The following is a 13,805-nucleotide window of genomic DNA, read 5'->3' as shown; positions in this document are numbered from 1 at the left end:
AGTGACGAATCCTTAATCTCATAATACGCTCGTTGACCGGTGTTACCTCAATTATCATTGGGGTCAGCTTATTGGACACAGTTACAGCAACTCCTTGGGTATGGTAACCATCAGAGCGACCAGACCAATAGTAGGTGTAACCACCCACCATTATCTCGCCGCAATCCGGTCTCCGAACCTCAGAGAGAGCTGCAATCCCGATGTCCAAACGCTTGAGCTCAGATGATAACAGAGACAGGTGATCATCCTCTCTTAGGGATAGGACATTCCAGGCACCCACCCGAAGGGACCGCCTCAGGTTAACCCAAGGAGACCGCCGTCTGGTGGACGACACCTCAGCACCACTCCGACACACTCTCCCGCAATCTGACCCAGGGATGTTACCCCGTGGTTTCCCTCCTATCAACGATTGGGGGTCCCGAAGGCTTTGCCCCAATCCCGTCATCCGGTGAGCTGCCCTGCGAAGGGAAGCTGCACAGGAGGTACTCCCACGGAGTGGGTTTTCAGATTTTTTTGCGTTTTTGCGTTTTGCGGAATGAAGGGTTTTACGGTGGCCGGAGTGCAAATCCTGCCACCAACCTCCTAATAAGAAGTAGCCCAACTGCAGGAGGACGTCCGCAGACACAGTTGGGCACTAGATATGGATGGCCGTTGGCCCACAAGGAGCTCCTCCGCCCTTTGACAGGTTTTGTTTTTAATCCTGCTGGGTGTCCATATCCAAACACCCTCCTCACCAGAAAACCTGGTGGGGGAGACGGTTTAGTCGCCGACAACCCGACCATGGAACAGGTTAGTACAGGTTTACATGGTACCTGTAGCAGGTCACAGATCGAACCTGACCTGACACCTGACCTGACCTAACCTGAACCTGACCTGACTAATAAAATGGTTACACAACGTACAACACAAATGTGTGATGGCGTGCATCCCAACGCAACGATAGACAGACATCGAGTAAACACGGTTGTGATTTCAACATGAGATTCCCTCAGAGGGGAATGTAGACCCTTGGAAGAACCAATTTAGAGGTAAAATTTGGAGGAAACCTATTTGCGAGTGAATGCACCCAGCATTTTGGACACGGCCTTGGTGGGAGAGTCGATTCCTTCGATCACGTCACCTCGATGCATGGCTGGTCAAAACACAAGAAAAACTCTTATGCTATTGTACATCACAAGTCACCATTTGTACATTCGTACTGGAGTGGAAAGATACTCGTACCTCTTGCCTGTGGACATCCATGTTCCAAACAACAAGAAGACCGTCAGAGCTGCATGAGAGAAGCTGCCGTGTTGGCTGGGCAAAGCACAGACCTTGCACCTTGTTCCTAAGAATGTTCAAATACATCAGATCACATCCACAAACTGCATACTCGTGGACTTCAAACAGATTAAAGTACATCAATCGGTCTTGGAAGGTAAACGCTCAAGGAAATTCGTAGAAATCAGGCCAGGGGAGGGAGGTATTATTTGGTGCCCATAACCACACCCTAGGTACCACCGGTACGTATACAAAATTTGGAAGAGATTGGCGAAAGCTTTTGCGATCCTATAAGGTACGCAGGCACACCAGATTCCAGTATGGTACCAAAGATAGGAGCATATAATTTGCATGAGGTGAACTTGGTTTATGAGCTCCCACAAGATAAACTGGTGTATTGCATGTCAATGACATGATACAAAAATCTGAGTTTGCTCAGCCAATTGAGTAAATGCTATACTCTGCAAACTATCCATCCCTTTGTCCTAATAGCTGTAGCTATCTTGGCCCACCTTTGTTTCAAAAAAAAAAATACCTCAGAACTTTGTCACCACATCTGGTGGCGACACCAGATAAGGTTAAAAAAAGAAAAAGAAAAATTCAGAAAAATCTAAAAAAAATTTAATTTTTTTTTTAAACAACTTTCAGCAGACACGAGAAGTATTAGAAATAATCCATCCATCCATCAGGACCATACTCTGTACAGAGCGTTGGTGCTGCCGAAGCAGTCTCCTGGGCTATTGGGCATAGTCCTGCATGGGTTACCACTCCGATGCAGGATACTCAAATGGCTAAATCATCCCAGCAAGCTGGGACTCATTTTTGTCAACCTCAGAAGGATGACAGGCTGAGCCAACCACACCTGGTATTAATTCAATGGCTGAGTAGGATTTGAACTCAAGATCCTCAGATCCCAAGCCTGCCACCCTCACAATCAAGCCAACACCAGGCAGGACAAGAAATAATGAACAATCTATAAAGGTCAGTTCCATTCACCAATCAACCACCATCTCACCTGTGACCCTGAAGTTCAATGGCCAGGCCTTTTTGCCCACCTATATCCCACATTATGACCGAACTGTCCGAGGAGCCAGAAAACAGCAGCTTTTGGATGGGGTCCCAGCAAAGGGCATAGACACTTCCTGCAAGCACACAACAATGTAACCTTAAGTGGAGGCAGCGGGCACAGGGTGAAGGTGAACAAGCACGGAGTGGGCTCAGGGCGAGCAATACTACCTGTATGGCCCTTGAGTGTGCTGATGGTGGAACAAGTCATGCCGTCAAGCTTCAGGACGGAGATTTGTCCCGAGTAATCTCCCACGAAAGCATATCGAGATTCCACATCAAACCTGTTTTGTTGTCAAGGTTACAAAATATCCCCACAGGCAGGTTCTTTCCAATTACATTGGACAAGGCTCATGGATGAGCTCACACATCAAGGGCCACAAGTTCTTCCAACACAAGAAAGGGCAGAGTACAGCATTGTAGGTCAGGTCAAACAGGCACTACCAATCACTTGTTAATCAAGGGATATCTATGAACACAATAATAAAGAGGTTGTGTGGCTGTTGCTATGTCGCTAATATTCACTCGTCGATTGGTCGTGGCATTGACCAATTGGGTGTGACAGTTTTTCCTCGCATCCTTCACGTCTTCAAAGGTGGGCCAAGATAGCTACATTGGCCCTGACAAAAAAACAAAGCATTAAAAACTAAAATAATTAATGACACATGATGAAATGTTTCATGAATACATTTTTGTTTCCATTGGCACCATTTGTGTCAGCAGAAAATGTCATCACAATAGCGTGTTGGAAGGTTCGAATGAGATCACATGGAATTGGATATGTTGTGATCAATAAAATTTATTTCAAAAATTATAAAGGACATTTCCAAGAATGTTCCACAGAACATTTCCCACCAAAAGCTTGCCGAGAAGGTTACTCCCACCGGGAGGGCAGGAGTACCCATAATGACAAAGTGAAAACATGTTTTTTGAAACATTCAGAAGTATTCAACCCCCCCCAGTCAATACTTCATAGAAGCTCCTTTGACAGTGATTACAGCTTCGAGTCTTCTTGGGTATTAGTACAGTCAAAATGTTGGATGATCTCCCACAAATTGCAACAAAAGTAAACTCAACAGATTTTGATTCCTGGATATGTCCTCAGTGACAGAAAAAAAAAAGTCCTAAGGGATCCTGCGGGGGGAAAGTCCTGAAATCATGGAAATCCAATATGGCCGCCACCCGGCTTTGGGGAAAATGAGAAAATTGTAAAGATTGATATTTTAAAATGTAAATATCTTTTTCTGCATTCTAATTGTTTCTAGTTGTGGTCCGTATATTGATATACAAGAATAATTATAAAAAAGTGAAATGTATTGCGGGTAAAAATGTATTGAGGGTAAAATAAATTGAAATTATAGCTTTTTTGTCCCCAAAAAAAATATATTTACCTGATACCGATTTTGGCTCCTGGACCAAAAAAAAAAAAAAAGAAATGTTGAAGACATAAGATGAAATCAAGTCTATGGCAATACAATATAATTATGTAAATCATTGAAACATGACAAAATTCACAATTCCACTCGGGGCAATCACATCTGCCTGACGAAGGTTTCGAAATGAAAATGAAAATTCGCATTAAACTCAGAAACTACATCCATTATAAACTTACTTTACATGTTGAGAAAAATCAAGCATATTAAAGTTAGAACTCGACAATGTCATCATCATCCTCATCATTGTCACATGGAGTGTTTGTGCAGCCAGAGCCCCTGCAGTTTCCACAAGCTGGAGTGCACTCAATGTTGTGCTTCTTGCATGTGCATCTCATGGTGCTACATTCAGCCTGGCAGTTGCACCTAATGACACGTAACATCTTTTCAGGAGCTGGAGCTATTGATGTCTGAAGTGGCACAAAACCCTCATCACACTTCTGCCAACCCCAGTCTGTCGGAAGAAGTTCATCTGCACATCCTTTCCATTCTTGGACCTGCAGATACACGCACAGGCTGTGATACTTTGCCGCTTCTGATGTTGGTGGTAATGTCTATGGTTGCACGTGAGAGGAGCTCCAAGCCACCTTGTCCCAGTACCGCTGATACCGGAGGGTGTCCAGGGTGTCAGTTGACTTTCCGTTGTAGATTATCACCAATGTTTTTTCTCCTGCATCTGCCACATCACATACGGAAGCTGGATATGTATCAAAAACTTTGGCCTGCTCATGGAATGTGTTGTTTTGCTTTGAACTTTGAGGGAAGCTCCCTTTCCAATCCCATGAAGACGAGATGTCGTGTCACACCCAAGAACTGCATGTAGAGACAGTATGTGCTTGCATATGTCTGTACCAATCATTTTCTTTGTAGCCTTGATGTTCCAGATGCGAGGCTTCTTCGTGTTCTTCTTTGGCTCGGGACAAAAGAAGATGTCATGGGATTCTAAGCTTGCATGGTAACATAGGAGGACGAGGAGGTCTGTGTCATCACCAACTAACACAGTGTTGGTGACAGTAGCAGACTGCACGGCCTTCAGTACAATCAGGAGATCAGCATCCCCTGAGGCATGGTGTGTCTCACAGTTCTTCTTCTGAAGCTCTTCACTCAACATAAAAATGAATCGCTGTTTATTTTGCCTATTGGCAAGAAACTGTTCCTTCTTCATTGTGAGACGCATGTCAGCTGTAAATGTCACAGTAGTGCCAGCATTCCCTTTAGACCATCTCTGGTGTGTCATGTCCTTCGTGTTGGTACTCTCATAACCAAACACGACTATGGCATCTCCGTACTTCTTCGTTACATAATCAGTGTACTGCTGGCATATGTCTCTGTATGTAGATCCACGAGACCATAGAATGCGTTGAACAAGTGCCCCGCCATCCAAAACATACTGTTGCCCATCATTGGGGATATCGTCTGGGACATCGGATCCAAGAAGATCCCAGATGGCATCAGCAAAGACTGGCTTGTGCGCTTCTCGGAGCTGAAGAGAGGAATCAAAGAGGGCTGGTGGATAGCTGCACAGTTCATATTTGAAGGCCGACTCCAGTTCTTCTGCTGTCTGTGCAACAGTGATCAGTCTCTGGAAGAGGAGTTGTGGGTCAACCTGGACTTGCTCTCCATCAATCTTGACAGATGACTTCATGCCGAGGGTGACAACTTGGTCTTTCCTCTTAAATGTGTACTCGGCAGGTGTTTTCCCATCCATAGATTTCAATATTTTGGCTCCTACAGCATGTGCTGTATCGACGTTGACGGTGGGGTGTGCATGAACTCCAATGGCAATGTTCCTCAGACGTGGATCACTACTGAACAGATTCCGTTCCTGTAAATACTGAAGAGCTGACAGTGTGTCCTTTCAGTCACGATATTGTCTTGCCTTGGTCATGTCCTTCTTCTGCTCTCCAGTGTTGTAGTTCACACCTGTGAGCTCCTGCATTACCTGGTTTATTTCTGCACAGGCAGGCATTGATAGTAGCCATACCAGCCGTTGTTGCTCTGTCATTCCTCGTCCTCCTCGTGTGAGCCCCCCGCTGTTCTTCAAACTTCTCATCAGAACTTGTTCGATGATCAGGTCAGATGAAAGACCTGCCCACAGGCGATCACTTCGTCGAACCACATGGAACCCCTCATCAAAACGTTGTTGGACATTGGGATGTTGAGTTTTGAGGTTGGACATCTGCTGCAGATACACCCTCGCAGATTTGGCATACTGGTTGTGGCCCGAGGCTGCCAGGTAAGGCAGCATTTCCTGGATGGCCTGTCAATGTAATGCCCGGTTCCCAGTGCGCTCTGCCCGGATGTATTTGCATAGAATGTCTAGCATGTCCATTAGGGTGGTCCAAAAAAATGAAAGTTCGAATTTCTCGTGGGCATGTTTGCCAAAACGTTTCTGACGTTGAAAAATGCAAAGAAACAAAAAATTAGCAGATTTGGAGTAGGTTTAGGGGTCCATCAAAGTCTCTCAACGGATTCATTATAATGTCACAATACTAATAGGAAAAATGAAAGGAAAGAGCATAAAATGTTCTCTCTGAAATAGTTTTCAACTCAATGGGGGTGAGGGTTATTGCGCCGGTGAGCTTCCACCACCTGGAGCAGGTCCTGCTTGGTTTTCTCATCCTTGGTTAGGGAGTCGTTGTACGATGAAATCAGCCACCCCACGCTCGGCCCCGTCGTTTGTGACGCTGAGGTTCTTCACTGTGGACACCCCTTCTGGTACGCAGGGTTTGCTTCCCACTCGTCCACAGGGAGGGAAAGGAAGGAGATGTCGATGTTGAGGAGGGTGAGCGCGCGAACAGAGGCGCTGGAGGTGAGTGAGGGGAGCAAGGAGTTGATGAGCTGATCCGCAGCCTTGTTGAACTGGATTCGGTCGAGGTCCTTTTCCTTCCTCGTCTCTTCAGCAATCTTCTTCTTCTCCTCCATGCTGATCCTCTCCGAGAAAAGAGACAGCCCCACGAGATCGGCGGCTGATCGGCTGACGGAGGTTTCCGGTGAGGTAGAAGAGGGACAGGTTGCACAACTCGCAGTAGTCCTCTCAGACTTTCTTCGACTGGATGCCTCTCTCCATCGCACTGATCGATGCCTCCTTCCACGATGGAACGAGATCGATCCTCGGGTCGACGACGTTGTCGATGGCTTTGGGATCTTCATGAGGGATGTAGGGCCACTGTTCCCGGAATCGCTTGAACAACTGAATCGTTGGTCCAGAGGATGGCCTCATCACCACCTTGAACGCAGCGGCCAGGATTAGTTTGATGACGTGGTGGCGGCAGGCAAGGTTGAGAATGGGTTTCCCCAAAGCTTCTTCTACAAGCCGACAGCAACCGGTATGAATTCCTGTATTGCTGGCTGTCGTGTCGAAAGACATACCGACCACCTTCTCCTTGATACCCCACTCACCGAGAACTTCCTCCACCTTTGTAGCCATCGCTGCTCCCGTTCCCGCTGGGAGCTTTGGCATTCCAAGCAGCTTCTCTTTTTCCAGGGCAGGACTGGAAACTATGATTGGAAGACGATCTACAAGATTCTCTTCTCCTTCTCCAGTTAAGTCGGGAAGCAATTTACCATCTCAGTGAACGATCAGAGAAGGCTCTTCTGCATTGATGAACTCTTGGAAGGAGGTCTTGATGTCCTCCGCAAGCGCCGTCCTGGTCATCATTCTGGATCGACGAAGTGTGCTTCGGGAAGCAGGCGTTAATCCTGAGCTGGAAGCCACAGCCTGGAGGAGGTGGATCACCTTCTGGTCTGAGAGGTTCGTCCTGTCCAGCGCAGAGACCACTTCCAGTGTAACCTTCAGCCGCTTCTTGGGGGAGCTGCTGACCTGCGATGATGTTTCCCCTCGAAACGGGGAATTCTCCTGGGACGATGGTCCAGATGACGGTGACGAAGAGTCGGAAAGGTCCACCGTCACTAACTTCTCAGCCTTTGCCATCTTCTCCTTCTCCGCCATCTCACTTTTCCACGCCAACTTCTTCATCCGCATCGTTTCCTTCCTCACCAGCTCTTGGTCTACTCCGCCCATTGCCATTTTCCGCTCCGTTCGCTGATCCCTCAGGAAGGCTTGGTCCTCTTTGTTCTTCATGGACAACAAAGCATCCTTATGCGATATGTCGAAGAGGCGACTGAGCTCGTTCTTGAAATGGACTTCCTTTGCTTGTTGAGTGTCCGTACTCCTCTTCCTATTAATTTTCAGCTTCTCGTATTTCTTCACTACGGATTCCAACTTGACTTTGATGGAACGGATCTCCATTGTTGGGATTCTGGCTTTCCCCCACACTTCCACGAGTTCAGTGACAACAGCCTCCCGGTTGCTCTTTGAGTTACATCCGAATGAGTACAACCGACGCAGCACTTCTTCTCCAGTGGGCAACTGGCGGTCGGTGAATTTCTCCAATGGTTGATCCAAGAGGAACAGTTCCGTGCTTTTCCGTGAAGAACACGCCATACTCGCTCACTCTGGGAATCAAAAAGAAGAAGAAAAAAATTAGAGATTAAAAAAAAGAAAAATAAAAGAGTACTTTTAACACCGACCGACAGTGAACCGAAAGCTCAACTGACGTCTTCTCTCCCACCGGATGTAACAACTTCCTTCCTCTTGATGGACCCCTAAATATTTTTGGAACTGTGGCAAATTTGGCCAGGAGTATTTTCTAGTCAGGAAGAACAAAATAATCAACATGCCCCAAGAATATTCAAATTTTGAATTTCTCCCTTATGATTTTGGACCACCCTAATGCCCATATACTGAACCCAGAGCGCTGGAGTTCTAGAAGATATCTTTGCAGACTCGGCATGCTTCTGAAGGTGGTCTTTGATTCGTTTCAAGATGTCAGACTTGCATACTTCTTCCACAGACTGGGGTTGGCAGAAGTGTGACGAGGGTTTTGTGCCACTTCAGACATCAATAGCTCCTGCTCCTGAAAAGATGTTATGTGTCATTAGGTGCAACTGCCAGGCTGAATGTAGCACCATGAGATGCACATGCAAGAAGCACAACATTGAGTGCACTCCAACTTGTGGAAACTGCAGGGGCTCTGGCTGCACAAACACTCCATGTGACAATGATGAGGATGATGACGACATTGTCGAGTTCGAACTTTAATACGCTTGATTTTTCTCAACATGTATAGCAAGTTTATAATGGATGTAGTTTCTGAGTTTAATGCGAATTTTCATTTTTATTTAAAAACCTTCGTCAGGCAGATGTGATTGCCCTGAGTGGAATTGTGAATTTTGTCATGTTTCAATGATTTACATCATTATATTGTATTGCCATAGACTTGATTTCATCTTGCGTCTTCAACGTTTCTTTTTTTTTTGTCCAGGAGCCAAAATCAGTATCAGGTAATATTTTTTTTTTTTCGGGGCAAAAAAATTTATATTTTTGGACAAAAAAGCTATAATTTTTTATATTACCCTCAATACATTTCACTTTTCTCTAATTATTCTTGTATATCAATATATTGACCATAACTGGAAACAATTAGAATGCAGAAAAACACATATTTACATTTTAAAATATCAATCTTTACAATTTTCTCATTTTCCCCGAAGCCGGGTGGTGGCCATATTGGATTTCCATGATTTCAGGTCTTTCCCCCCGGAGGATCCCTTCGGACTTTTTTTCTGTCACTGAGGACATATCCAGGAATCAAAATCTGTTGCGTTTGCTTTTGTTGCAATTTGTGGGAGGTTGACCAAATATTTCTGCTAAAATGCCTGTACTATATGTCTGTATCAGTTTTGCATCTGAATTTGGGGATTTTCTCCCATTCCTCTTTGTAGATTTGCTCAAGCTCTGTGAAGTTGGATGGGGAATGTCAGTGAAAAGCAATTTTCAACTTTTTGCACCGATTCTCAATGGGATTAAAGTCTGGGCTTTGGCTGGGCCACTCAAGGCGACTCACATTATTGTTCTGAAGCCATTCCAGTGTTGCTTTGGCTGAATGCTTGGGGTCATTGTCCTGTTGGAATGTAAATCTTCGCCGCAGTCGAAGGTCTTTTGCACTCTGCAGCGGGTTCTCCTCAAGGATTTCCCTATATTTGGCTCCATTCATAGCTCCATCTATCCTTGCAAGTCTCCCAGCCCCTGCCACTGAAAAATATCCTCATGGCATGATGCCGCCACCACCATGCTTCACGGTCGGGATGGTGTTAGATGGGTGATAAGTTTTGCTCGGTTTGCGCCAGACGTAGTCCTTTGCATTCAGGCCAAAGAGTTCAAGTATCATCTCATCAGACCACAGAATATTTTGCCTAATGCTCTCAGTAATTTACAGGCCTTTTTGCAAACTCCAGATGTGCTGTCGTGTGCCATTTTCTCAAGAGTGGGTTCCATCTGGCCACTCTCCCATAAAGCCTAGATTGTGAAGTGCCGCAGACTGTTGGCCTTCGGGCAGGTTCTCCCATCCAAGCAAAGGAACTTTGTAGTTCTGTCAGAGTGTCCATTGGGTTCTTGGTCACCTCCCTGACCAAGGTCATTCTTGCCCAGTTACTCAGTTTGGTCGGTCGGCCAGCTCAAGGAAGAGTCTGGGTAGTTCCATATTCTTTCCATTTCCTAATGATGGAGCTCACTGTGCTCTTGGGAACTTTCAACACTCCAGAAATTGTTTTATACCCTTCCCCAGATCTATGCCTCCTCACAATTCTCAGTTCTATTTCTACGTACATCGAGAGAAATTAAAATGCTAAAATAAACATCACTTCCTTAATCTATCGTAGGCGTACAGGTAGCATATATAAACAAGACTCGGTGGCATTGTGGCTAGTGTCTCTGCTCTCGGCCGTTTTATTTTGACCGTGGCCAGGTCATACCAAATGGAATTATGTGCAATGCCAACTTAACAATGGCATTTCCTGAAAACAAGTCTCTGCCAAGTTATGGATATGCCGATTACAGCAAAGGATGACCAAAGGATACTGTAAACAGGAAGCCCAAGCAGGGGTGCGGAAGGAACCGAGGGCCCGAGATGATTCAGAATGATGCCAGCAAAAGAGCTTGTCCTGTCCCGTGCTGAGCAACCATTCAGTTTCCAGCACAAATAAAACGGCAGTGACCCTTTGTTGGTGGGCTGTCGGGCGGCAGGAAAGAAGAAATAAATAAATGAAGGGAGAAAATTTTAAAACAACTTCAATATCTTTCAGCAAACACATCAGAAAGAAATCAGTGCTCGGCCTACCTGGATAGTTCCGTACACTACTCATTTTGTTGAAGTCCTCAGACAGCTGGAACTCCTGGAAGATAGCATCCAAAAGTAAACCTATTATTTGGTGGAGCTAATTTATTATGTTAATACTCACAAATCATAGTATTCTCACCTCAATACTTGTGTGTGTTGCAAAGTGTTGATAATACAATCAAAGCAGGGTGAAAAAAAAACAAACAAACAAACAACAAACAACCACCATCAGATTATAGCTATAGATGGTGACCATGTTGAAACAATGAGCAGGTATGAATGAAGTCAGTCCAACGGAACATACGGCAATGATTCCGCTATCCTGTCCAACAAACAGCCGCCTCGTTTCCGAATTGTAGGACATCGCTGAACAAGCCGCTGCAAGACATTAAAAACGGATATTTTTTAGGGATTTCACGAAAATCAGATCGGAAACAAGATAAATGATCAACAATTTGCAACATTCAGTTTTCAAAGCAGTTTCCGTTAGTGGGCACCGAGTTTCCCGATACAATGTGGCCTACAATGCCCTTGGCTCGACAATGGAGTGCAGCGTTCCAGATTCCCAGTTGAGCAAGTTTCACAACGGTCCTGAAACCTTGGATTCGTAGTAACCCGTCTGTCTCGAGAAACGTAAGCCGCTTTGATTGGATTTATTTTTTATCATCCGATTGCATGACACTGACACTGTCACACAAAACCTATTTTGAGAAGCAGGTTCCAGCAGTATACTCATGCACAGAAACAAATGAAACAGGAAGTGTGGGTACATAATAATACAGCACTTCAAGACATTCAATCAGCTTCTTAATCATCATCACAGGTCTTCAACAGAGAGAGAGAGAGAGGAGAGAGAGGGAGAGAGGCGAGAGGGAGAGGGAGGAGAGAGAGAGAGATAGCAAACTGGAGCAGCATCTTTGGTTGATGTGACGAAGCAACATTTGTAATACTTCATCAAGTAAATACACAAAGGGCGACAGCTCGACATTCCGTCTGATGGAAGGTGTCCTATATTATACGTCGAGTGGCTCAGGAATCCCATTCCCATAGTCATCAAAATGCACGGCGGACAGCTCTGATAAATACCGCAGAGTTAATCGAAGAGATGATCACAAATATTACAAACCATTATATAGTTTATAAAATGTGTGTAACAAACAAGTGAAAACAAAAACTTATACTTGCCCCTGATTGAAAGGAATTGTAAATTCACTGCAATCAAAATATTAAATTCATGTTTATGGAGCAATGACATGTTTGGACTGTCCATGGACTGTGAGTTAAAGACACCGATACAAAAGGCAGAATAAGCTCATCGTGCCATGCACAGAACACCACGGTCCATGGGATTGCACCCGAGTGGCTCACCTGGCATGCTGTGGAAAACACTCGGCCAATACTGCCCACTGTCCCTTTTCATCCACACACGAATAGACCTTCAAAAGAGGATCAATGTTAGTTGAGGCAAGAACAACAGAATGGGAGATGTGGGGGGGGGAGAGCGGAACGAACCGGGGGGGAGGGAGAGCGCGGAACGAACCGGGGGAGGGAGAGAGCGGAACGAACCGGGGGGAGGGAGAGAGCGGAACGAACCGGGGGGAGGGAGAGAGCGGAACGAACCGGTGGGGGGGAGGGAGAGAGCGGAACGAACCGGTGGGGGGAGGGAGGGAGAGAGCGGAACGAACCGGTGGGGGGAGGGAGGGAGAGAGCGGAACGAACCGGGGGGGGGAGAGAGAGAGCGGAACGAACCGGGGGGAGGGAGAGAGCGGAACGAACCGGGGGGAGGGAGAGAGCGGAACGAACCGGGGGAGGGAGAGAGCGGAACGAACCGGGGGGGGGAGGGAGAGAGCGGAACGAACCGGGGGGAGGGAGAGAGCGGAACGAACCGGGGGGAGGGAGAGAGCGGAACGAACCGGGGAGAAGGGAGAGAGCGGAACGAACCGGGGGAGGGAGAGAGCGGAACGAACCGGGGGGGGGAGAGAGCGGAACGAACCGTGGGGGGGGAGAGAGCGGAACGAACCGGTGGGGGGAGGGAGAGAGCGGAACGAACCGGTGGGGGGAGGGAGAGAGCGGAACGAACCAGTGGGGGGGAGGGAGAGAGCGGAACGAACCGGTGGGGGGGGGAGGGAGAGAGCGGAACGAACCGGTGGGGGGAGGGAGAGAGCGGAACGAACCGGTGGGGGGAGGGAGAGAGCGGAACGAACCGGTGGGGGGGAGGGAGAGAGCGGAACGAACCGGTGGGGGGAGGGAGAGAGCGGAACGAACCGGGGGGAGGGAGAGAGCGGAACGAACCGGGGGGAGGGAGAGAGCGGAACGAACCGGGGGGGAGGGAGAGAGCGGAACGAACCGTGGGGGGAGGGAGAGAGCGGAACGAACCGGTGGGGGGAGGGAGAGAGCGGAACGAACCAGTGGGGGGGAGGGAGAGAGCGGAACGAACCGGGGGGAGGGAGAGAGCGGAACGAACCGGGGGGAGGGAGAGAGCGGAACGAACCGGGGGGAGGGAGAGAGCGGAACGAACCGGGGGGAGGGAGAGAGCGGAACGAACCGGGGGGAGGGAGAGAGCGGAACGAACCGGGGGAGGGAGAGAGCGGAACGAACCGGGGGAGGGAGAGAGCGGAACGAACCGGGGGGAGGGAGAGAGCGGAACGAACCGGGGGAGGGAGAGAGCGGAACGAACCGGGGGGAGGGAGAGAGCGGAACGAACCGGGGGGAGGGAGAGAGCGGAACGAACCGGGGGGAGGAAGAGAGCGGAACGAACCGGTGGGGGGGGGAGAGAGCGGAACGAACCGGGGGGAGGGAGAGAGCGGAACGAACCGGGGGGGGGAGGGAGAGCGGAACGAACCGGGGGGAGGGAGAGAGCGGAACG

The 13,805-nt window shown here is 47.7% G+C and overlaps 2 protein-coding genes across 3 annotated transcripts in view; both read right to left on the bottom strand.

Moving 5' to 3' along the window:
• Positions 1–13,805, bottom strand: part of LOC147009680 (WD repeat and FYVE domain-containing protein 2-like) — a 33,433-nt gene that overhangs the window by 17,420 nt on the left and 2,208 nt on the right. For both annotated transcript variants that reach the window (XM_085860746.1, XM_085860744.1), the window contains exons 2-8: positions 12,308–12,375; positions 11,244–11,317; positions 10,940–10,994; positions 10,681–10,831; positions 2,497–2,609; positions 2,276–2,402; positions 1,222–1,327 (exon numbers count right to left, since the gene is read on the bottom strand). In XM_085860746.1, the coding sequence (XP_085716872.1) occupies positions 1,222–1,327; positions 2,276–2,402; positions 2,497–2,609; positions 10,681–10,831; positions 10,940–10,994; positions 11,244–11,317; positions 12,308–12,375 (694 nt within the window). The remainder of the gene's footprint in view (positions 1–1,221; positions 1,328–2,275; positions 2,403–2,496; positions 2,610–10,680; positions 10,832–10,939; positions 10,995–11,243; positions 11,318–12,307; positions 12,376–13,805) is intronic.
• On the bottom strand, positions 7,330–8,216 carry LOC147009681 (uncharacterized). The gene has a single exon (XM_085860751.1). The coding sequence runs from the start codon at positions 8,203–8,205 to the stop codon at positions 7,330–7,332; it is 876 nt and encodes a 291-aa protein (XP_085716877.1). The 5' UTR covers positions 8,206–8,216.

The sequence above is a fragment of the Eptatretus burgeri genome, chromosome 17 (genome assembly GCF_056783735.1).
Source record: "Eptatretus burgeri isolate ZD-2024b chromosome 17, Ebu_testis_v1, whole genome shotgun sequence".
NCBI classification, from domain to species: Eukaryota; Metazoa; Chordata; class Myxini; order Myxiniformes; family Myxinidae; genus Eptatretus; species Eptatretus burgeri.
Note: the sequence above shows the minus strand (reverse complement) of the source record. Positions and strands in the feature narration are given on the sequence as shown.

What these genes read in the sequence shown, in the direction of transcription:
- LOC147009681 (XM_085860751.1), bottom strand. Translation starts at nt 8,205, where the DNA reads ATGGCGTGTTCTTCACGGAAAAGCACGGAACTGTTCCTCTTGGATCAA.